Below are 24362 nucleotides of genomic sequence, written 5' to 3'. Positions count from 1 at the left end.
GACTTCGCTCTTTATTCAACAGGAATGAACACCACACATGTTTGCTCTTTCCTAAATAACATTTTTGCTAATACTGGTCGTGGTCTCCCTTTTGTGTTGTGGTGGACTTTCAGATCCTGTGTGATGCAATGGCTATGCGAGGATATCCACTATATTATATAAAAATACATTAAGTGCTGTATGAAAAATCCTACTAAGAACTTTTTTTGCCGAAAAACTGTAGAATGGAGTATTAAAGTAAAGTACTGGTTTGGTGTCTCTGACTGATTATTAAACATGATATTATTCGATAAAAAATACTGCAGTGAATTAATGATATTTTAATGTTGTAGCAGCTGCAGCTGGTGTTAGTTTGAACTATATCGTTTTACAGACATGGACACCAGACAAATCTGAGGGATCATCAGATTATTAATGGAAGAGGGGAGAGCAAAAAACAATGTTGTGATACACAATGTTTTCATTTTTTTTTTTTTTTGCTGTTCCTCTATCTTTGCTGAGATATTGGATAATTTGAACTTTAATCAACTGAGCACATTGTACAATATTAGAGTGAAAAAACTCTATTTGTTGGAGCTGTTAACAGCTCATATACATCAGAAATGTGACCCCTAACTTCACACTTCTGTAAGAGGTTGTTATATTATCCATTGGGTAAAATCTTTATCTAGTAATGAAAATAAATAAAATAATAAAATGAATGCCTAACATTTACAAAGGCTGGTTTCTTGAGTTAATCCATAGGCTGTGGCAAACAACATTTATCAGATAATTTGAATGTGTGTGTAAATATATGTTTATATTTTCTATTGTTGGACTTGTTTCGTCTTATTTCGGGAATTTAGTATATACAAAAATATGTTATTATGGAGTCCAGCAAACAACAGGCATCCATGGGACTGGACGGTCCAGACCCGAAGTCCCCCTCGCTCCTATCTGCGCAGGCGCAAAGACGTATATCCGGGTACGACATGTAATATAAATACGCTAGTGTAGTACTCGGGCGTCGGTTGAACATACGAAGCCAATGATTCCCATATGTCCTGTGGTTTCCTTCACCTATGGTGAGTATTATTATTATGTGGGGTTATTTTACAATCAGCTACAAAGACGTTAGTGACTTTACAAGCGCGTGTGTTGTTGAAATGGTGAGGTTAATGGATAGTCCTTGGACAGCTCTCTGTACCCTGCTGCTAACTGTTAGCTTAGCGTAACCCTGTATGTCTGTCCTCTGCAGTGCCCAGCCGGCTTGGTGAAGATGCCAAAATGGCTACCGGCAATTATTTTGGATTTACCCATGGCGCTGCGGCTCAGTACAGGTGAGTGGACCCCACATACGCTAAATTTTGGTTACATCTGCCTCCATACTGCTGTTTGAACTCTTGAGTTAGCGGAGTGTGTGTATTGTACAGGTATATCCCGACTGCCTCCATTGTTCAGGCTGGGGGAGGGGGCACTGATCCCCCTGCTGCGGCAGTTAGACGGAAGCAGCAGTCCAGACTGTACATGACTGCCTTGGTTCAATTTGTTCACCAGTAAAACCGATGACCGTTATATAAGCTAAAGATGCCGTGTTAAATGTTGCGGTGTCACCGTCAGGGTCCGACTCTGCTTAGCCAACAGTGCGTCTGTGAGGAAAGCCCACGTTGTAGTACTGAGTCCTGGTTCATATGAAGCGTTTCTTCCATGTTTTATAATCATTCACAGTGTCAATATCGGGTTGTGGACTTTGGGAAGTTGTAGAAATAACCTGACACAACCCCATCAGTTCCGACAGAGGAAAGTAAGGCTTGTTGTGGAGGGCTGGGGGTTTCTAATAACGCATAGTCGACAGTTTAGAGGTGGGATTATGCCAGAAAATAAATAGTAGATGTAATGCGTCGTTTGAGGCGGCCAGGAGGCTACCGAACGACAATAGGGGAAAAGCAGTCTGTATAAGATCCAATGAATATTGAATCATGGGGATAAATTCAGATTCGATTTTTCAACTGCTCTTCCTCCACATACATTGCTGAAGAAAATTAAGGGAACACTTAAATCACACATTAGATCTTGATGAACAAGTTATTCAAGGTGAAAATCTATACTGATGTACACTGTATAATTTGTTGAACAAAGGTCAACGCAGTTATAAACCCATTGCTGGCTGGATTCAAAACCACACCTAAAGTCAAAGCATCAATTTTAAATGACAGGCTGATCCAACTTGCGTGAATTTCATCACGGCAACTCATAATGTAACTCAGTAGTGTGTATGGCCTCCACGTGCCTGTATGTACTCCCAACAACGTCTGAGCATGCTCCTGAGTCCTGATAAGTCTGTGAATGGTGTCCTGGGGATCTCCTCCCAGACCTGCATCAGAGCACCGTTGAGCTCCTGGACAGTCTGGGATGGTTCTTGGCGGTGTTGGTTGCACTGATGCATAACGTCCCATAGGTGCTAAATTGGATTTAGGTCAGGGGAACGTGAGGGCCAGTCACACTCTGGCCACATGATGTTGGGCATTGACCTGCACTAGGAGGAACACAGGGCCCACTGCACCAGCATGATGTCACAGGCAGCATAACTTTCACCATGAATCTTTCACACTTGTCACATGTGCTCAGTGTGAACCTGCTCTCATCTGTGAAGAGACCAATTCTGGCGAATGCCAATTGAGCTCCACGGTGCTGGGCTGTGAGCATGGGGCTTTATTATATGGACTTCCCCTTGCTTTCTCTGACTTTTTTGGAATGAAAGGACAGGAAGTCCATGTAATATAGCCGTGGAGGGCGGGAGTGGATGAACTCAGTTAAAGAGTAACTGCCCGCACGGGACGCTCTGAAGCAAAGTGAACGTGCCTGCAACGAGACAGAGATATCATTCATTTCATTTGTTGACCAGTGGTCACCTGGCATTCTATTGGTTGGGGAATTTTGAGAGGGTTGTTAAACAAAAAGCCGAGGAGGAATCTGAGAGGAGATGATTAATGCAAGCACACATTTTGAGCAGAAGCAGAGCAAATTTAAGTGCAAACGGGGGTTATTTGAGTGCAAGGTTTTGATGAAAAGTAATGCACAATCTGAACATAAATTCAACAAGTGATGCTCTCAAACTGAAAGACCACGCTCTTGAATAAAGAGAGGAAAAAAGCTCCATACAATTTAGGGTTCCCTTTGTTTTTTAGAAGTGTATTTGACCAGCTGCAGTGTGTCTTGATGATCTCTCAAAAATTGTAGGTCAAGTTGTTGCACTGTACAATCACAGGCCTGGTGGCTGTTGTTCCTTAAAGGGATAGTTCATCCAAAAATGAAAATTCACTCATCTACTCACCCCTATGCCGATGGAGGGGTGGGTGAAGTGTTTGAGTCCACAAAACACAACTGGAGTCTCAGGGGTAAACTTTGTTAGAGCACAATCCAATACAATTGAAGTCAATGGTGAGTCCTTCTTCAGACGTAATAAAACATTAGTAATTTTGATTGTAGCTGTCTTATATTATGGTGGCCCCATAATTTCTGTGCACTTCTACAGTTAATAGGACTTGGCATTTAGTAAATGGTCAGGCCGCTGGGGGTTGGAACTGCTGTCGACTTTCAAGTTACCCCATTTTTTGTTTGTATGTTTAAAAAATATACATTAAACCCATTTTGGATCAAGAACTTTCAGAATAGGGCACTTCATTATGGGGTTGCTGTGGACCAGGAGAAGGAGCAGAATCGGAAGGTTAATGGTTTGATCCCCTCCAAAGAAATGCATTATGAATGTGTGGGGAATTACCTGTAGCGTAAAGCGCTTTGAGGTGTCGCAAAGACTATAGAAGGACTATGTAGGTACAATCCATTTGCTATTCCAATTCCTGGGGGATTCAAGTGAATGTGGCAGATGCATGTGAAAGAGCTGGCACAGGGGAAAACTTTGGTTCCAGTAAATGATGCAGGAAAAAAACGGGCAACATTAAAATGCTGTCAGAAAATAGCAGCATTTCTGTTTGTAAAGACAAAATGCTGATGCAGTCAGTCAGTCAGTCAGTCAGTCAGTCAGTCAAAGACCCAGAGAAATGGGAGAGTGTGGAGCCAGGAGAGGGTTAGTGACTCGGTGCACATAGCTTTGCAATTAAACAAGATTTAGCTTAAATAGAAAACCTGATCTGTATTAATATTGTGGCCACATACAAATCAATATATGGGAAACACTGAGAATTGTAAATACTTGGGGTTCATTATATAACTAGTGGACACATTTGCGTTTGTGCAGCTGAAAGAATGTGGCAACATGTGTCACAGACCACTGGTGTGTGTGTGTGTGTGTGTGTGTGTGTGTGTGTGTGTGTGTGTGTGTGTGTGTGTGTGTGTGTGTGTGTGTGTGTGTGTGTGTGTGTGTGTGTGTGTGTGTGTGTGTGTGTGTGTGTGTGTGTGTGTGTGTGTGTGTGTGTGTGTGTGTGTGTGCTCCCCCGCCTTCACTTAGAGCTGTCCACGCTCAATGCCCTGCCCAAGAGGTGCATCAATATTTTAGAATTACGGATGCCGTTACCATTGTATGATTTAACTTAATCAAGTGGTAATGTTTGCAAGGAAGTGGTTGAATGCTAATATTACCTGCTGTCTAGTTTATGAGCTCTCAAAATTGTTGTTTTACCTTGAAACATTGTCCCAATGTCCCTCCGGATACTAACCTATCTATTGTCTCTTCAGTTGCTGATCAATGAGGTAGTGCTGAAAGTATGTTAGTTTGTCAGGTTCTCGAGAATATATAACTGGAAACCTGGATTGACTATGTAGCCAGCCATTTAAGCTTCTCACCCCCATGGGGGTGAGGCCACTCTATCATGTGCAACTGTCCTCTGAGAACAATATTCTGACTACCTGCAGAGGGTAGTAAAGACTTGATGAATGTTTTGGTGGCCCACTGACCGGCAGACAACCAGACAAACAGTGCTGCGCACAGCACCAAAGTTTGTTCAGTGTTATCCATTAATTACCTAGCGTTGTGCTATTTTATTATATAAATCTTACACTTTAAAAGCTGCGAAAATCCCCTAATAAAATCATGCAGTATAACATGACCGTTATCTGTGCGACATTTTATTTCAATAAAGTGAAGCAGAGAAAAGTTAAAGGGTTTAGTTGGGACTGCCAGTAAACTGAAGCTAGTTTCAAACATGCACTGAACTCCACTGAAAACCTGGGAGTTTCTTTTCCCACCTCCCTTGTAAAAAGTCTGCAGAATGTCCGAAGGAGCCAATATGTCAATACAACAGGAGATCCTCCGCAGTATTCCCCTGAGCTAGTGGGTGTGTTGATAACGTTTCTAACATATGACATAAAAAAAAAATAGATAGATAGATAGATAGATAGATAGATATCGGGGTGAAAAACAACAAAGATGTCAAGAGAGCTTTTGGTAATAAGGGCCGGTGTCAATGTGGGGTAAACAAACACCTGTAATGTCCACAGCAGAATATATACATGGCATCCTGCCTCTCCAGGCTGTGCCACCCCTCGCCTGAACGCTTTGGAGATTTTTGTGTTGTTTTGAAAGTCTGACTATCAGACGGTGGCAGACTCTGACATGCGTTGTTCATGTGTGAAAGGCAAACTCTGGAGAAAGTTAGGACCCAATTCTGTGGACATTCTCAGGAGTTCCTGTCTGAAAACTGCTATACAGTATGCTGTCATGTGCAACAGGTGATAAGCTGAGGTCTACCCGCTGCTGTAAACTGCAGGCCTGTGACAGGAACATGCACAGCTACAGCAGAAATGACCAGTGTTAAGAGATCTGCCTGCTTGTGAGGACTATTTGTGAGAAAGACAGAGAGCAAGAGAGAGCAGGGGCCTGTACTAGGAAGCAAGATTTGCAATTTTTAGGGTAACTTCAGATTTGTCAGTCCTATAAAGCTGCTTCACTTCTTACAGGGATAAAACAACATGGTAACGTATGCTGTTAACTTGCTCCAGACCAGGTTAAGTTTCAGATACCAGATTCAATGGTTTAACTAATGACTAATTGGATTACTGAAAAACTAGTCATCAGTCTGCATGATCCTGTTTGGGACTTGGGAGTTTACAGTTAAGTGTCAAAAAATAAATAGCCCTATATAGCTTTGTAGGTTAGTGTAATGGATTCATGCTTCCTCATTTTCCATATGTCCACACTGGTTTTAAAACAGTAGTAGTTAAAACAGAACAAATTTGATTGGGCCACATTGTAGTTAATTAATGGGAAACTATGCATGTGTTAATTTGGTCTCACCTCTATCGGTTAGATTCTGGGGGTGTGTCAATATAAAAAAGAATTTTATACTTTTTTTTTTTTAATACTGAATTCTGGGGGATCCCAAATGAAAGAGCTGAATATGTACAGCATGCACCCAGTAGGGATATCATCCATCCAGTGTCAACCAAGATACTGCACACTCTTATTTTTTTTTTGTTTTAGCAAACTGGTTAGGAGCAAATTGTTAGGAATTTGCTTCAGTTAAAAACCTCTGTTTCCCAAAAAGTGTTATTAGATATTGATGCATTTCACTGGTACTAACATTTCTCAGTGATGTTGGTCAGCAAATTGTTTTTCTTTTAATAATTTCCTGTCACTGAACTGTAAAGTTAATCCACTGTCAAATTGTGTGTGTGTGTAAAGTTGCAAATGCTAACCTCTGACATTTCTCTTTTGTGTTGCCCTACTAGTCAGCAGCCAACTGCCGGGGTAGCATATACACATCCCACCACAGTGGCCAGTTACACAGTTCATCAAGCACCTGTGGCTGCACACACTGTGGCGGCAGCCTATGCTCCCACTGCAGGCACAGTAGCTGTCGCTAGGCCTGCGCCAGTTTCCGTGGCTACTGCTGCAGCTTATGGAGGGTACCAGCCAACACATACTGCCGCTGACTATGGCTACCCTCAGCGCCAGCCTGAGGTCCCTCCACCCCCACCACCAGTCACCTCACAGAACTACCAGGTACATGAGTATTAACTCGCTGCTCTGCAGATTAGCGAAATTCTGGGACATGTTTTTGTGTTTTGATCACATTAGATTTTTATCTTGCCAAAGAACACTTTGCCAGCCAGCTCTGTGCCCTGAGTAAATTACTGATACAAAGTAGTTCATTAAATCATCATTAAATTGCAATACAAATAAAAAATTGATTAATACGAAACACAAGAGCATTTTCTTAGAAAACGACAGAACATTTGCTTGAGACTGATGTGCATAATTTGACCTTGTTTTAAAGGGTCATTTAAAATGTTTTCGGTAATTACCTGTACTCTAAAGGTTGTATGATAAGTTCAGCACAATACCATTACATGAGACAAATGATTACAACCCACACACTGCATTTCATGTCGTGACATCATCCAAAGTACAGTTTTCCTCTATCTCCATCCATGCACATGGAAGCAACAGGATCAATTTGGGTTCAGTGTCTCGTCCAACAATTTGACCTCTGGACAAGAGGAGCAGAGGTTTGACCACCTTCAGAACTTCAACTGTATTTTACTGTTTTTCTTTGCAGGACTCTTACTCCTATGTCCGTTCTACTGCTCCAGCTGTAGCTTATGACAGTAAGCAGTATTACCAGCAGCCCACTGCTACAGCTGCTGTTGCTGCTGCACAAACCAGTGTGGCGGATTCATACTATCAGACAGGTATGGCAATGCATGAATTTGTCAGTTTAACACCCAGCTAAAAGTAATGCAGTCTTAATATAATAGCCCTACAGATAGTCCACCTTCATGAATGTTATAATGTTCAGTTTGTTGAAACTGTGTTTAAGAGGAGATGAATGAATTCACTTTTTGTTTTCCAGTCCCCAAACCAGGATATAGCCAGGGGGTAACATCATACACCCAGAGCCAGCAGGCACGCCAGGTGACTGTGATAAAGCCTGCTGCTCCCAATCCAGCCTCATCCACTTTCTCCATCTACCCAGTGACCTCCACTGTCCAGCCCGTGGCTGCTGCTGCCTCTGTTGTCCCTTCTTACTCCCAAAGCCCAACCTACAGCACGAATGCCGTCACCTACTCTGGTAAGTTGGACATTGTACAAAATATTTTTTTCAGCAAAACCAGGAAGCTATTTTTGTCAGTAAGTACAAGATGGATTTTCTGCAATATAAAATAATTGTTTCCCTTAAGTAAAAGGGAGGGTTCAAATTAATGCCAGCAAGGCTTTTGGCTATTTTTTACTTTCAAAACCTAAACTGAAAACTATTGCACTGTACATCACCAAATATCAAAAGCAATGTTATCAGCTTCAAGCTACATTTACATTTTAATGCCAACAATAAAATGTTAAACATAATAAACTGTGATGGTGAGCATGGTTAACATGCATCATATTGAGCCTTTTCAAAGGCCTATATTATAAAAGTGCACTGAGCAGGTTTTAAGTTGGCAATGCTGTATCTTTTCCAGGAACCTCATACTCAGGCTATGAAGCTGCAGTTTACTCGGCAGCTTCCAGCTACTACCACCAGCAGCAACAGCAGCAGCAACAGCAGCAGCAGCAGCAGCAGCAGAAGCAGGCTGTGGCAGCTGTAGCCGCAACAGCAGCATGGACGGGAAACACTTTTACCAAGAAGCCCCCCTTTCAGAGTAAGCAGCTTCGGCCCAAGCAGCCGCCCAAGCCCCCTCAGATCCACTATTGCGACGTCTGTAAGATCAGCTGTGCCGGCCCACAGGTGAGTTCGGTATAGCCCACAATGACAAAATTATTCCAGTGTGCTCGGCACGGTGCTCACACATAATGCAACCGTTTTTAAAGTGTGAATGTTTCGAAATTGTCAGATGAACTGGGTCTTTAACATACAAACCATTATTTAAGTCCACTAATTGCAGTCAATCTGATCCTAAAGTTGTTCATCTAATCTTAATTACTGTGTGGAAAACATGTTCTAAGTTGATCTACAGGATAAGGAAAAGCTATACAGATAATAAATGCAGTGTTTTTAGATATGTATTCTAAAAATCACATGGTAATAAATCATTAGTGTTCAAAAGAAATACTTGTCAATCAGTGCAACTAATCTCTCTGTCTCCCATCGCACATCAAATGCATTAGACATACAAGGAGCATCTTGAAGGGCAGAAGCACAAGAAGAAGGAAGCAGCACTGAAGGTTTCCCAGAGCAGTAGCAGCAGCAATAGTGGAGGAGGGGTTTTGGCCCGCAGTGCTCAGAACCAGCTGCGCTGTGAACTTTGCGATGTTTCCTGCACTGGCGCCGATGCCTATGCTGCCCACATTCGTGGAGCTAAGCACCAGAAGGTATGAGTGGGGTATTATCAGTAATTATAATATTAATAAGTCTCTCTCTCTCTCTCTCTCTCTCTCTCTGATAAATGCCAAAAAATGTCTAATTTGAATGCTCTGCTTTAGGTTGTGAAGCTTCATACCAAGCTTGGAAAGCCCATTCCATCTACTGAGCCCAGTATGGTCACTCAGACATCGTCTTCCACCACAGCTGCCCCCAGCAAGACAACCACAGCCACCCTGAGCAGTTCCAGCACCACCAGCTCTCTATGTGCGTCTGCTTCCTCCTCCCCTGCCACCAGCTCCAGTCCCACCTACCTGAAGCCAGTCAACATAGTCAGCAGTGGTGTTGCGGGTGGCAAGAACCCATTAGCCAACAACCTCTCTTCAGCCAACTCTGCCTCAGCTGGAAAGAAAGTCAACACCCCCAAGATCAATTTTGTTGGTTAGTAAACACATGTTGAGGTTACAGGTCACTCTCACTGTAGTAGTTTTACAGAAGTATAATCCTCCTTTGTGTCTCTGCTGATCAGAAACCAGCTGGCTTTAGTAGGTCTTGGGTTATTCTTCAATTTAAGGACATAGTCTGCACTATTTTGTCTCCGAAGATTATACAAGCAGAAACAGCTACAGTGAGCTGGTAGAGGTAGAATCGCATGTGATACACCTGCAATTTGTTTTGGTAAACCAGAGTTCCTCTAATACATCATTATGATTAACATATGCTTTGTTATATTACACTGTTGGTATCGCTGGTTTAATGCAAATATCCCTATTCCTATTCAATACTCCACAATGGACCTTTTCTCTAACTGAACTCCCACCATTTGGATATCCCCTTTTTTCAACTTCTATCTTTATTGAACACACACACTGGGGCAGGACATCAACCATCTGTTCAGGATCAATTTGATGCAGATTATACACATATTAGTACCACAGCAATTGTGATGCTATTTTACATGCATGTGTGATAACCTTTTCTATTTAAACATGAAAGGATACTTAGTTTGTAGGAAATATGAGTCCCAACATGTATCAAACTGAAACATAAATTTATTTTTACTAAAACTTACATGACATATTTTATCACAATTATTCACTTTCTGCATTACCAGAAATGTATAGAATAATGATGCAACTATCCTGTGGTGTTGACTCTGGCCAGAATCTAGTCACTTCAAATAATCTTATTCTATAATGACATTAAATGACAACCTTTTTCAGTTTTATTTTATTTTGATTTTTTATTATACACAATTCCTTATCCAGAACCATTTAATAAACCCTAAAAATGCAGAACTGTCTACATTGCCATGTAGCTGTATTGAGCTGCAAACCATGGAATTAATTGACATACCATTGGGTTGTTGAAAGTATTAACTATTACAAAACTACAGAGAATCTGACCACCAAGGGCTACCTTACCAACTTGTCACATTGTTTTGTTATTTAGGACTATTTAGTAAATCTGTCTACGGTTGAACTAAATTGTTATTTCTGAAATGCAGGTGGAAATAAATTACAGACCACAGTAAAGATTGACGAAGCCAGAGCGGAGGCCAAAGTGGAGGCATCTAAGCCTGTGATGCCCTCTTCAGGTGCTGAAGACCCCAAGACTGAAGTTTCAGACTCTCTGTCCACATCAGCCCTGGCTGGACTGCAGAGTGATGTCCAGCCAGTCGGTCATGACTATGTTGAGGAAGTAAGTTTTGGCCCTTGCTTACATGGGCTTAAGCCAGTCTACACTTTATGGGGCAGAAATGTTTTCAAATCTTGAGTGTAATATGTGAAACTCATTCTAGGTCAGAAACGATGAAGGCAAAGTCATCCGCTTCCATTGCAAGCTGTGTGAATGTAGTTTCAACGACCCAAATGCAAAGGAAATGCATCTCAAAGGACGAAGGCATCGTCTGCAATACAAGGTTTGTAGACATGTCTGTACCACGCCACAGAATTGATACACCTCCGAATATTTATCAGGTGTCTCAGTGCAGGACATGCAGCAGTTTTTTTATTATTATTTTTATTATTATTATTATTTTTAGAGTGATGCATTTGCTCTTTGACAATTTCAGGAAGAACATGTAAAACTATTTTAATGTTTTTGTCGTGTAGAAAAAAGTCAACCCAGATCTGCAGGTGGAGGTCAAGCCCAGCATCCGAGCCAGAAAGATTCAGGAGGAAAAGATGAGAAAACAGATGCAGAAAGAGGAGTATTGGAGAAGAAGAGAGGAGGAAGAGCGCTGGAGAATGGAGATGAGGTATGGATATGGTTATTTATTATCAGTGGTTAAGGAGGAGACATTAATAAGTAGTGGTTTATCCATTGTTGGGAGTGGTGGGTCTGTGTGACACAAAACCTGGAACCAGGAAATGAGCTCTAGTTTCTACTTCAGGCGTTATGAAGAAGACATGTACTGGAGACGCATGGAAGAGGAGCAACACCACTGGGATGAACGACGTCGATTACCAGATGGAGGGTACCCACAGGGCCCTCCTGGTCCTCCTGGTCTACTCGGAGTCCGACCTGGCATGCCTGGCCTCCAGCCTCAAGGGCCTGTGGTAAGGCTTTATCATGGTGTCTGTGTAGTGTTACTAAGTATATTGTTAAGGACCATACATTGGTAACGCGTCATGCTTTACTTCAGGTAATGGTTACATTTTCTACCCAGTGTGACATGAAAACCCCACCGGCTTCAGAGGGATTTATTTTGGCTCTGCTGAATAATTTACATACAGGATAGACAGAGGGTAGTCTGCCTTCTAAGAGCTAAGAGAGTCTTGTTTACTTTTTCTTACCCTGTACTATGTATTTCAGAATTATATTTGGGGATGGAATCATTTTTAAAACGAGATCATATAATTGCATCAGAGGATAGTATACCTGCCCTCCTTTCTTAACTACTTACGACTTCTCCTTCACATCTCTCCCTGACCTGTCACAGGTTTCCATTGGGGTCAAGGAATATTTAGGAAATTATTACATTATTATTATTTTGACTTTCAGACCACAGCCCTGGTTCTTGATGAAGTCTTTATTTTCCCCATTACAATCAAACAAGTAGCCATGACTTTTTTCAGATTCATATTGCATTTGAAAGGCATAGTGATAATAGGCCACTGATTGAAAGTTGACATACCTACAAATATTACACATTTCAAAAGATGATTATTTCTGTGGTCAGTTCTCTTTTAGTGAAGCATCTTAATGCGTGGATGAAAAACATTCATGCTGGACACAAACTAAGTTTGAATATGATGGAGAACATAGTCGCACTGTAAATCAAGCACACTGGATTTCTGACATGGAGATGAAATACTGAATGCTTTGACTTTTAAGCAAACATAATATATCACATGACATAATATATCATGGTTGTGTTTATTCATAAGTCTATGGTAATTTGTTCATATGTTCAGGGGTTAGCAACATTATTGCACCTTATTTACCTTGAGTTATTCTGAACAGAACACAACATAAATAAAAAACACATTATTGTGACCATTAATAATCATATAAACTGAAATATTAATTTAATGTGTTTTCAGCTGTTTAATGCAGTTAATATCAACAAGACTCTGTGGCATAATCCCCTGAGATGTGCCAGAACATCATGATAGAATGACCATCTGAAACAAAGTACCTTTTGTATGTTTTAGCCCCCACGCCGTCCTGATTCTTCCGATGATCGTTATGTCATGACCAAGCATGCAGCCATCTACCCCTCAGAAGATGAGCTCCAGTCAATCCAGAAGATTGTGTCAATCACAGAACGTGCCCTCAAACTTGTCTCGGACATAATTACAGACCAGGACAAGCCCAAGGAAGACGACAAAGAGAAGAAGGAATCCTCCAAAGACAGGTGTGACATTTCAGATTGTCTTCATGTATTTGCGTTGCCTCTTCCTGTGTGAGCTGGTCCACAGATTTTGAAAGATCATTAGGACTTAAGCAGATGTAAGTGGCTAAACTATTCTATTATTATTATTGTTGTTAAATTATTTATTTATTTATTTATTTATTTATTTATTTAAAGGGGACATAGCATGCAAATTCCACTTTGTTAGTGCTTCTACACATTAATGTGGGTATCTGGCATGTCTACCAACCCAAAAACTCTGGGGAAAAAAACGTCATGCTTGAGTGACTCGATTGAGCTTCCTGGGTTTTGTGTCGTAACAAGGCACTGGAAGTCTCCCTACATGGTCTTGGCCCACCACAATAATCTCACAATAAAAAAGGTGCTTTCAGTCAGTGAGCTGTTACTGCTGCTATTCTCTATTTTGAATAAGTGGCCAAAATTAGTTATGCTGTGATGTTTGCTTCTGGCTACGAATTTTGCTTTACATAAATTATTATTATTATTATAGCAAAGTTGACGAGGTAGAATCATCATCAAGTTTGTCACTTAAACACGCACAAAGCTGTGCATTTTCACAAGAGTGGCATCCAGCCTCCCTCCCCTAGTCGCTGCTGCATTGGAACATTAAAAATACTCATCACAGTCTGAAAGCACCTTTAATTGAATTTAATCTTTGCCTATTTTTCCTTCCTATCTTTCTACTGTCTAGAGCCCTGAAGGGAGTGATGAGGGTTGGAGTCCTGGCCAAAGGCTTACTTCTGCGTGGGGACAAAGACGTCAACCTTGTCCTGCTCTGCTCAGAGAAGCCCACCAAGGACCTCCTCAGCCGCATTATGGAGCACCTCCCCAAGCAACTAACAGTACTATCTTTACAAATGTTATACCACAGTTAATTCTGTCAGTTGCCACTGAAATCAGCACCTGCCTCATGCTTTCTTGAGACCAATTTGTCTTTGTTTTAGTTGTAAACACAGTATTATCTAAGATGAACTCTGTAGAATGAGAGAACTACTGTAACCTCCCAAAAACCATTTTCCATCTTGTGCACTAAATCAGTGGTTACATGCAGTCAAACAATTAGAAAGACACATTACTGATTAGTGGTAAACATTAATTACACTAATTGTCTAAGTAGGACCATTATTACTTGCTTAAGTTCAAAGCTGAATTGATGGTACAGTTGGCAGACTCTGTAGTTACAAAGCACAGTTTAGTTTTTTTCTTTTTTTGCAAGTGTGTTTGTCACACAAATGGTCAACTGTGGAAAATGACACACTGTCAACCTGGTGCAATCATTTATTTAAATTATTTTTTTTTCCCGGTATTCTAGCAATACCTGTGCATATGTTGCAACCTTGTAAATAACATACCTGTGCAAGATGCTTGGTTTCACCAGCAATTGCACAGCAAAACCTGTCAATGATCTGGATGTCTTTGATTTAGTATCTAGGGCAGCAGGGCTCCATCTGATTGGCCAAATTATTGACATGCAGAGTGTGAATGCGTGGCACATGTCAATTTAGCGTCTTTTGTGATACATCTATAGCACACGTTGATATCGTGATGGCGATAGATTTTCAAAATATTAAGCCCTACCAGCAATATTTTTTGCTTTGTTGAGGCTTATTTTTTTCCACAAGGAGTCCATGTTTTAATGGTCTTACTTTTTTTTTTTTTGAGATCAGGGGCCTCATTTATCGAACATTGTGTAGGATTCATACTAAGTGTACGTCTGCACAAAAGCTGTAAATGGCTAACGCAAAAAAGATCAGAATATAAAACCGTGCACAAACACACCTGAAGGCAATTTTCCCTTTATAAAACATACTCACCTGGAAACGTACATATGTGACTCTGCCTCATATTCCACCCTCTACACACCCACACTAAACCATAACTGTTCGATGCAAAGCACCTTATGAATATAATTATTTTCACAGATCTATAGAATCTATATCAGCTCATGAGTCATCATTTTCATGGGACCTGAAATCTTTGATCACTGAACACTTGTGTCCTCCTCATCTTTCCATTCGCGCACACTCAGTGCCAGTGCATACGTCACGCAGCGTTACCAAAAAAAATATTGATATTGTTCCGTTGTCTCCACTGCATCAGTAGAGTGATTAATCTGAAGCTGATCAAAACCCAGCTTAGAAACGGATGTGGAGAGAGGAGGCTCTCAGATCATCTGCTGTTCATTGAGAAGAATGTTCCATCTGACCATAACATCATTATTTTAGGGATTCTCCTTGGATTTCACCTTTTTTGCAACTCTCGAGACAAACTTTTTAAAATGTTCCTTTTCTTCTGAATCACCTCATAAAATGTTAATCTTTTGGAGTCAACATTTTAACCAAACAAGCATTGCTGTTCTTTGCTGACAGGGGACCGATAAATGCATCAGGTCCCCCACTGCCTGGTATTCCACGTGAACTAACTTACCTATGAATTGGCCACTGAATGTAGATGACTAGGTATAGAAATAACTGTTAGCTAGTTGTATGAAAAACTGACTTTGAAAAATACACTTTCTTCCAGATTGTAGCCCCAGAAAAATACGAGGTCAAGGGATCTATCCAGGAAGCAGCCATCATTCTGACGTCCTGTACTGACCCAAAGATGCAAGTGACAATCACGCTGACTTCACCTCTCATCAGAGAGGAAAATGGCCGGGATGGAGGTTGGGAATCCCATCACAGCCTTTCCCATTGCACCTCTTTTCTTGTCTTTCTGCTATCTCTATCAGTTTCAATATGTTGGTTGACACCCTGAAGAGCACGGTCCTGCTGGCACTCCACAAAGATTGATTTGTTGTGCCTTCAATTAGATAATTCTGGCAACTTGCACTTCACGCATGTTTCATTTGGATTTCTTAAATCAGAAATGAGAGGGCAACGAAGGAAGTGCAAGGTCATCACATTTAATGACTGTAGTTGTGATCTTTTCCCCCGAGTGTATGTTTTGCACTGTTTATGACCTGCATACATTTCTGAAAACCATTTTAATGAAACACTAGCTTTTGATAATCAGCTTATATTGAGACCCCTAACTTAGCCATTTTCTCAATGATTTCTCTTTGCAGATCATGTGCAGCAGATCACTTCTAGTGTAACACAAAAAAAAATTAAGTGCCAGCAGTATTGCTCTTTCGCTTTTCGCTCTGTAACTCTTACCTCTCAGATGCTATCTTTATCCTTTGAAACAAAGCATGATCAGTGTTTGCATTGTGTTGAGTCTAGATCTTCCCAGATGAGATTCTATTTTGTTTCCTGTGTTACAGGGGATTGTGTTTCCATTTTACTGTTGGCTATAATCAATGGGAGACATGCATTACAGGATCTTTTCCCCAAATTTTCTTTGAGATGAGGAGACAAAATAAAATTCTAGCAGAAGGTGCACAAATAGACAACAGGAGGCACTTACATTCCTCAAATTACAGTTGGAAGTAATTGTACAAAGACGTTTGAACTTTGCAACATTGTCTCAAATGAATATTTGGCCTAAGGCAGAGGAATTGGATGTTATGTTCCCACAGGAAACAAATCTTCCTTTTGTGTTACTGGTGAACAGTTCACCATGCTAATGTCCCCTGTTCTGAAGTGCTCCCCTGAGTTGATTGCCATCTTCCTTTACACACATAGGAATAAGAATTGGGCTCAACAGGTTAATATAATATACAATAATATTTAGTGTTTATCCTTGACAAGCTTTTGTCATTTTTATTTCAATGTCAATCGGAAGATGAAGACAGAATCTGAATATGGACCATTTTCTCTTTTGAATTAATTGACAATGGAAAGATTGAGATAAATCATGTCCTGTATTGTTTTGAAATCTGATCATTTCAAATAATTCTTAGGGGAGTATTGTTAAGAGTTCAGGTAAGACTGCTATGACAGAGGAATCTTTGGTTGGACCCGAGGACATCTGTTGGTATACAATGATTGTTGGGGTCTAATTCCAACCTACTGATTGTAGGTATGCATGCAGTGATAGCCTAACCCCTTTTGTTTGCTGTTAGTTCTCATGTTTGTTTTCTCTTCTTCAGCACCCATTGCTTCCTCCTTTTTATTTATTTTTTTATATTCGTAGCAATATTTATAAGTACAGCACAAAGACCCTTATTTCTTTGAACAAAAAAAGAGAGGGGAAAAAAAATTCCAGTTGATTGTCTCCCATTAGAGGTTTAGTAAGGCCCAACAGCCTCGGAAGGATTTTTGACCAAGGTTTTTCTCACATCCCAAAAACTTTGCCACACCTACTATTGCCATGCCACTTTTTATCAGGTCATTCACTATTAGCCAGGTGCCCTTTCAAGCATCATTAGCCACATAATCCCCCTCTGTCCCAATGCTTCAGTGAAGAAAATCTACTAAAATTGAAAATCCCCATGGTCCTCAAGGTAACGCCAAGCTTTGTAAGACAATTACCTGATAAAATAGTATCGGCTTCAAAATATTAGTGAGCCTGCACCCATGTAATTTAGCGAGAGTGTTGCTTTCTAAACACATTACTCCATTTGTCTTCAATGTTAAGTCAATAAATTCATTATTTTATTTTTATTTTTATTTTTTTTAGAGAATCTAATGATCAAACATGTACACTTTTTATCTACATCCATCGACTTACAATATGTTGGTTTATTTTTTTTAATTTATTTATTTTTTATGTAAGACTTTTTGAAATGGCAAAATAAGCAACCAATTGTAGATAGTCATGGGAAACACATTGGTATGTGTGGCATTGTGTTTGTTCTCTGCCAGCCTCACTGACCTGGTCAAACACCCATTCCTCATCACCATTTTGACACTTCAAATCCATTTTTAGATGTAACCTCGGGTATGGTGAAAGACCCAGCGGACGTCTTGGACAGGCAAAAATGCCTTGACGCTCTGGCTGCTCTGCGCCACGCTAAGTGGTTCCAGGTTCGGAACATCATTTTACTTTCTTATTGTAGCCTTATGAGATGCATTATTTGTTTATTCATTTATTTATGTTGTACACATTTGGTTATCATTTTATTATAATGAGGAAACTGATTACTATTTGAAGCAAAAACTAATAATTCAAGGATGCCACTTATTGTAATGAGGCTCTAATCCATGTTCATCACATGTATTGATTTTAAATCTAAGTTCATCTGAAGCACTTATGGAACAAAAATGTAAAGAACTGGCATCCTTGTATTCTCTTAAATTTTCCAAGTACTGCATTATGGTTACATGTGATTCCATAAGGCTGCACAATAACTTGCACACAGTTGTGCCATCAAGAAGTGCTTTCATGTTCAACATTTGTATTGTTTTTATTCTATATATTTTGTAGAATGGGGATTGAGGGAAAGGGAATATCTGAGTAGTTTCCTGTGATTCTGCTATCTGAGCAAAAGCACAGGCAAAGTAACGCAGATTTCCATGGCTCTTTCAGTCCCTATACTCTTCTCTCAAGTGGACTCTTGTACTTTTAAGAACTTGTTTGTGAGATTCCTGGATAAACCTGGGGTCAGGGTTTAGAAGATGGCAAGAAACGTCCTCATTTCTTGTGCATCTTGCAAACTTTGAACTCCTTTACTAACTATGAGGTACAAGACTACTGGGAATGGCAGCTGCTTGCAAACTCATACACACTTAAAACCATATTCAAGCTTCCATTATGCACAGTAGTGTTTGGACCTCTATGACAGATCTGATTCACTTGTTTGGTCCATCTAATGTCATGCTTTGTCATTTTGTAAAACTAACTTTTATTACATCAAAAGGCTAGAGCTAATGGACTTCAGTCTTGTGTGATCATCATTCGAATCCTACGAGACCTCTGTCAGCGAGTTCCTACATGGTCATCCTTCCCAGGATGGGTAAGTATGTTATTCAGACATGCCAATGAATTATTTACACACCTTTTATGAACTGTGCTCCTGATTGGGAGAACGGTGAAATCTTTAGGAGTTAATTTCAGAACGGTGGCCCTAGTTTGAGCTTTGGTGACCAAAGAAAGCCTTTCAGAGGACCTGTTCAAAGACAGCAGAAAATATACTATACCTGCTTTTCAACTACAGCACCAGTTGGTTTATGATCCATCAAATGGAGCCGCTCTCAATTTCCTACTTAATGATGACTGTGGAGCAGGAATGCAAGTACAGTCAGTAATTGGTCACAAGAATGGGACAGACGGACAACCTGAAAACATACAAAAAACACTAACGCTGCTTCATGTGGAAAATACATTTTATTGTATAAATGTTAAGTATTATACCTTTCTAATTGTCAGCTATTCTTGCATTTAGTCTTTGTCCTGGGATTAAATGTCAATGTTAGTTTATTTTTTTTATTGGAGAAACTTTAAACGGTGTGGTGTAGTCATCAGAAGATAAGTTGAAATAAGTGCAGAAATTGGATTTGTTTTTGTCAAGACCAGTAATGAGCATTCTAGTCAAAAGATATTCTAATCTCAAAAGACAATTATAAATTATTAGATCATAAAAGGAGCTACTAAAACAGCAGATTGTATGAGTACATTTGTAGAAAGGTTGTCTGCTCTGCCATTTTTACTTGTTTTTCAGGACTATGTTGATTTTATTCCTTAACTCTAGAACTGAGTGGTCTTGTTTTCCTTGACTTTGCTACACTCGGTTTGTAATAAATTTGACATTGCTATATTTAACTGGTACAGGCCCAATACAATCAACAGGGTCTGTCTATAATGTGTATTATAGCATGGGTAACATGTTTAACTCTAAAACAAACAATTCTGTCTCACCACAAGGTTAGCCAATTTAGCTAGCTGGACAGCTTATTTTCTTTGAAACTATACCCCCCCCCTATAAGACATACTGCAAGGTTCTGTAGCTGTAAAACACTAATACAAAATCTTTGACAACTGGGTAAAAACAACATAATTTGGTCGTTGCGTGCAGAAATGATACACGTGTGTATTTGCATATAGAGCGGGGAAGTGGGATCCGGTCACAGGTAGTGACAGGAGACACATTGAGGACCTATTTTAATGATGGGTGTGAACACACAAACTGAGCCCTGTCCACTTGTGATCTTTAATACCGGGTCTGAACAAGGGCTTTGTCATAGTTTTCACATTTAAATGCCACTTATTTCGCCTTCTTTTTGGTCACTGATATTTTATGGAGATTAAAATCTGTTATTTTTATATCTTCAGTTTGGTCTTGTAAACATTGTCTTTATGATTGAGGGGAAAAGTTCAAATGAATTAAAAAGGCTAATGAACTGGCCACACCCTGGTTCAGCTGGAGCCTTTCTGTGTGGAGTTTGCATGTATAGATTGGGGTTAGGTTAATTGGACACCTGCCCATGGAGTATTTCCCTAGTTTCCGCAGGGATTGGCTCCAGCCCCATGCAATGTGTAAAGGATAAGCAGTATAGATACTGGATAGCTTTTCTTAATGAAATTAACACCAATTCTTATTGTCACTTAATTTTAAGTTGATGGATGGCTAACAAGACAAAGCACAATAAAGCAATCTATCTTACCCACTCCGCCTCCTGAGATGGCCTGTAAACAACAGAATATCTGCAGCTACAGAGCTAAGATGTTTGTTCAATTAATCATTGTTTGTTTGTTTTTTGAATCAGGCTAGGAATTAACCTTAAAGCACTGCAATTATACTGTATTTCCTGAAGCTTGACTGTTGTAATGTATGCAGAGCTATGACAGCTATCTAAACCATCTTTACGGTTCACTCTACTCAGGGCATGGAGCTGCTAGTTGAGAAGGCCATCAGTAGCGCCTCTGCCCCCCTCAGCCCAGGTGATGCTCTGAGACGGGTCTTTGAATGTATCTCTTCTGGGATTTTACTCCCTGGTAAGTCATTGTTTAGTGTTATAATAGTGTACATAATTGGGATCTAGTAATGTTCTTTAGACAAAACAAATGCAACTGTTTGTGGACCACAAGTAGCTGAAATGTTGTGCAATACTATAATCTGTCTTTTGGCAGTAAAGCAATTTAGAACATTTCCTTTATCTAAGGAATTCTCTTGAAGGATTAGGGTGTCAAAAGCACCATCATCAAATTTGCCTCACAACAACTTTTTTTTGCTTGTTGATCAAAGTTATGTGATTTATTTCAGAGTTTTATCTGTACATTTGAAAAGTTGGTAAATACTTCCCAAGGCATCAGTTCTCATAGACCTTTTGACATGATTTAATAAAAAAACATCAGCTAAAGTGGTTTTATTTTTTTGAACAGGTGGGCCAGGATTGGTGGATCCATGTGAAAAGAAGCCTGTCGATACCCTGACACCCATGGGAGAGCAACAGAGAGAGGACATCACCTCAAGTGCCCAAGTACAAGCTCCTGAATTATACATCCACTGTTGAGCAGAGATAGATGTGAAGGGATTAGAATGAACGTAGTCTCAAGTTGTGAACAGATGAAATGTGAAATGGCAGAGCAGGCTCTTGATGGACGTAAACTTAAATCGTGAATTATAAATGAATCTTTGTCTCTTGTAGAGTCTAAAGCAGCATTAAAGTGTCATCTGTTTTTTGGCACCAGCTTGTCACTAGAAGACATGTGGCTTCACATTGAATAGGTTTTGAGGAATTGTTAGCTCCTGAAGAATCTTGTACAAATCTCGGTTCGGCCTCATCTTGTTCGCTCTTGCTGGAGGTTTCCTGTGGCGTCCCCTAACGGTAACTGTTTGAAATGTTTTTTCTGTGTTTCTGTACAGTTTGCTCTGAGGCTGCTGGCATTCCGTCAGATCCATAAGGTTTTGGGCATGGACCCTCTGCCGCAGATTAACCCTCGCTTCAACATCCGCAACAGCCGCAAGCGTCGCCGTGACAACAGTGAGGGGACAGACAGCTTTGAGGGTGAAGGCAAAAAAGACAAGAAAGATTATGAAAATTTCTAACTTCTGTCATTAATTTAAAGTAATCTACATACAAATGTACTAACATGTTGTATGCAGTGTCTCATGTGTTTTGTTTTTTTAAAGCTGCAAATGTACCAGTGTAATCTCAACCTCACTCGCTATAACACAAACAAATTGTCAGTGTACAGTTTTAGTTGTAGATTTTTCTGCCTAAGGTTAGAGTTGCGACCTCTCTGTTCTAGATAAAGCAGTTTTTACCTGATGTGCTTCTGCTGCTGCTCCCCTCTGACCTGTGTTTGTTTGGTTTTAAGTTGTGAGGGATGGTGGAAATTATAGCATCAGAAATGAAGCCAGACTTCTCTGTATTGTGGCTCAAGAAGAAAAGGAAAGATAAATGTCAATGCCTTCATTCATCTGTACAGTTGCATTCAGAGGTGGTCTGTATTGTTGTTACTATTGTGAAGCATTTATTTAGCCAATTGCATTGTCAAAGTTTTTCTTTTGAATATGAATAACTGTACTTAATGCAAGTGATGTTGATACTGTGGTCTTGTTATTTACCAACGCTACACTAATGATAAAAGTCAGAAGAAGTGGAAACATTAGTTATTAGGATTCATCCTCTGGGCAACACAAATGGCTGTACAGGTCTTTTCCCGATGCTATACTGAAGATAAAAGACCAATGGGGCATTTAACAAAGCTTCAGCAGAACGTTAACTGTTGTTAGTTCTTTGTTTCTAGTGATGTCTTCAGCCCTAAATGTAGTTTTTGTCTTTTGATTTTCATATATATATGAAAGTATTTGTATAATATTTAGATAAAAATGCTTTGGTTTGTGGAAAACATGGCCATGTTCTCATTGCGTACTGTTTTGGCTTTTATAGTGTTAAAAGGTTAATAGGGATCTTTATTGGCTTGCTTGCCTTTTAATTTGGTTAGGTACTAATTTGAATTTAATATTGAAAACAAGATAAATCAATAATGTCAGTGGAAGGGACAGTGATGTAACTGCCCTTCAGCACAGGTCCTGTTGTGAATGGCTGCTGTGCTCTGCATTCTGGTTTAACAATTCCATCAGCAGAATAAATACATTTCCAGATTGAAGAAATGTGTACCTTGTTTCTATCATGGTGTGTAGTGAAAATACAGGACCTCAGGCTGGGGTTAGCATTAAGACATCAACAGAGTGGTTGGTCATTGTGTTTTGAACAGGAGTGTTGTTCCAGAGGAAGGATGTCGACAGGAAAAGGCCCTGGAGTCTGCTGACCTAACAGAAGAGTTTTAGGTTGTTCAGACCGGTATGAAGGGACTTGCCCTTTTAAGATTTAGAATGAGGTTAGTGGCACCATGGTCTGATCTAACATGGAGTCAATTGAGGGAAGCTATGGAAATAGTAGGGAGCTGACAGAAAAGAAAGGGACAAAGAGAGGACAGGTCTACAGCCAGACCTGAAATGGGGATGCTACAGTTACATGGTCGGCATTATAAACTACTAGGGGCACTCTCATCTAGCACAAGGTACAAGCATTTTTGAACCAATCGCCTGGTGCAGCACCTTTCTTTTCTTTTAGCAGTTTTTTAAACCAATATCTTAGGTATGTTATCATTGTATGTTAAATCTGGTATTGATTATGCCTATTACATATCAGGACTGTAGTATTCAGCTGGAAAACACTCCCACTGGATAATAACTGTGAGATGTGTGAAACCGGCCCAAAGAACATGCACACAGAAAGCTGACTCCCTTTTGGCTCCTCAAACACACACAAGTGTATTCCTATGCCTACAGCTCTGTTAGGCTTTTCAAAAGTCATGTTCTCCAAAGCCTGTGGCATAAAGGTAAATCATAACTGTAAAATGTGATTACCAAATCACAGTCATTTAACAGAGGCTCACAACATTCTATTCAAGTCCTGGGTATACATTTATCTTAAGATTCAGCTGATAGTGAGTGTGTGGAAGGTAGCAGACTAAACAATAACCTTTGGTGTCATATTGCAATATAAATATTTTAAGAACTTTACTTGGATGGGATTTTACTATTAGAGGAGGTGATCTCTTTTTCCCCAGCAGGTCATGTTGTATTCGAAAGCCTTACACAACCACAGTTTCACCCCACATAACACACTGACATGGAACAATAGATTTATTATGTTTGCAAAATAAAGCATAATAAATCAATTGATTAGGGTGTGTAAATGGAGTGTATCCAATGAGTTGTTAATGATTTGTAATGTATTTCGAGATGATACTGAAACTAATTTATTACTCGTGTATGTGTGGAAGCTTTATGGCTTGGTGAACCAAAGGTTTCTTAAGCAAACTTTTCTCAAAGGGAAAATATTTATGGTTTTGTCATGGACAAGAGAAAATATGACTTTCTGGTAAATTCGTATTCTTTGGAAATTTCC

General features: G+C 39.9%; 1 protein-coding gene and 1 long non-coding RNA gene across 4 annotated transcripts in view; one reads left to right on the top strand and one right to left on the bottom strand.

Annotated features, from left to right (window-relative positions):
• Positions 1 to 23055, top strand: part of zfr (zinc finger RNA binding protein) — a 31081-nt gene extending 8026 nt beyond the window's left edge. Inside the window, exons 2-21 of one of the 3 annotated variants that reach the window (XM_034595736.1) lie at positions 1002 to 1064; positions 1238 to 1319; positions 6667 to 6940; positions 7497 to 7629; positions 7791 to 8009; positions 8398 to 8663; positions 9044 to 9247; positions 9359 to 9677; positions 10744 to 10937; positions 11038 to 11157; positions 11351 to 11496; positions 11632 to 11797; positions 12896 to 13098; positions 13808 to 13958; positions 15640 to 15781; positions 17929 to 18026; positions 18860 to 18955; positions 20823 to 20934; positions 21322 to 21419; positions 21806 to 23055. In XM_034595736.1, coding sequence (XP_034451627.1) covers positions 1028 to 1064; positions 1238 to 1319; positions 6667 to 6940; positions 7497 to 7629; positions 7791 to 8009; positions 8398 to 8663; positions 9044 to 9247; positions 9359 to 9677; positions 10744 to 10937; positions 11038 to 11157; positions 11351 to 11496; positions 11632 to 11797; positions 12896 to 13098; positions 13808 to 13958; positions 15640 to 15781; positions 17929 to 18026; positions 18860 to 18955; positions 20823 to 20934; positions 21322 to 21419; positions 21806 to 21988 — 3243 coding nt within the window. In that variant the 5' untranslated portion in view covers positions 1002 to 1027 and the 3' untranslated portion in view covers positions 21989 to 23055. Of the gene's footprint in view, positions 1 to 947; positions 1065 to 1237; positions 1320 to 6666; positions 6941 to 7496; positions 7630 to 7790; positions 8010 to 8397; positions 8664 to 9043; positions 9248 to 9358; positions 9678 to 10743; positions 10938 to 11037; positions 11158 to 11350; positions 11497 to 11631; positions 11798 to 12895; positions 13099 to 13807; positions 13959 to 15639; positions 15782 to 17928; positions 18027 to 18859; positions 18956 to 20822; positions 20935 to 21321; positions 21420 to 21805 lie in introns of those variants that run through there. The other 2 variants (XM_034595735.1, XR_004614946.1) reach the window with 2 other exon arrangements.
• On the bottom strand, positions 15182 to 15679 carry LOC117767940. The gene is made up of 2 exons (XR_004614976.1): positions 15461 to 15679; positions 15182 to 15235 (listed from the first exon to the last, which is right to left on the bottom strand). It is a non-coding gene; the product is annotated as an uncharacterized LOC117767940 (long non-coding RNA).
• Positions 23056 to 24362: the final 1307 nt, after the last annotated feature.

This window comes from Hippoglossus hippoglossus, chromosome 9 (genome assembly GCF_009819705.1).
Source record: "Hippoglossus hippoglossus isolate fHipHip1 chromosome 9, fHipHip1.pri, whole genome shotgun sequence".
Taxonomy (NCBI): domain Eukaryota; kingdom Metazoa; phylum Chordata; class Actinopteri; order Pleuronectiformes; family Pleuronectidae; genus Hippoglossus; species Hippoglossus hippoglossus.
This window is presented reverse-complemented; position numbering and strand designations above follow the sequence as displayed.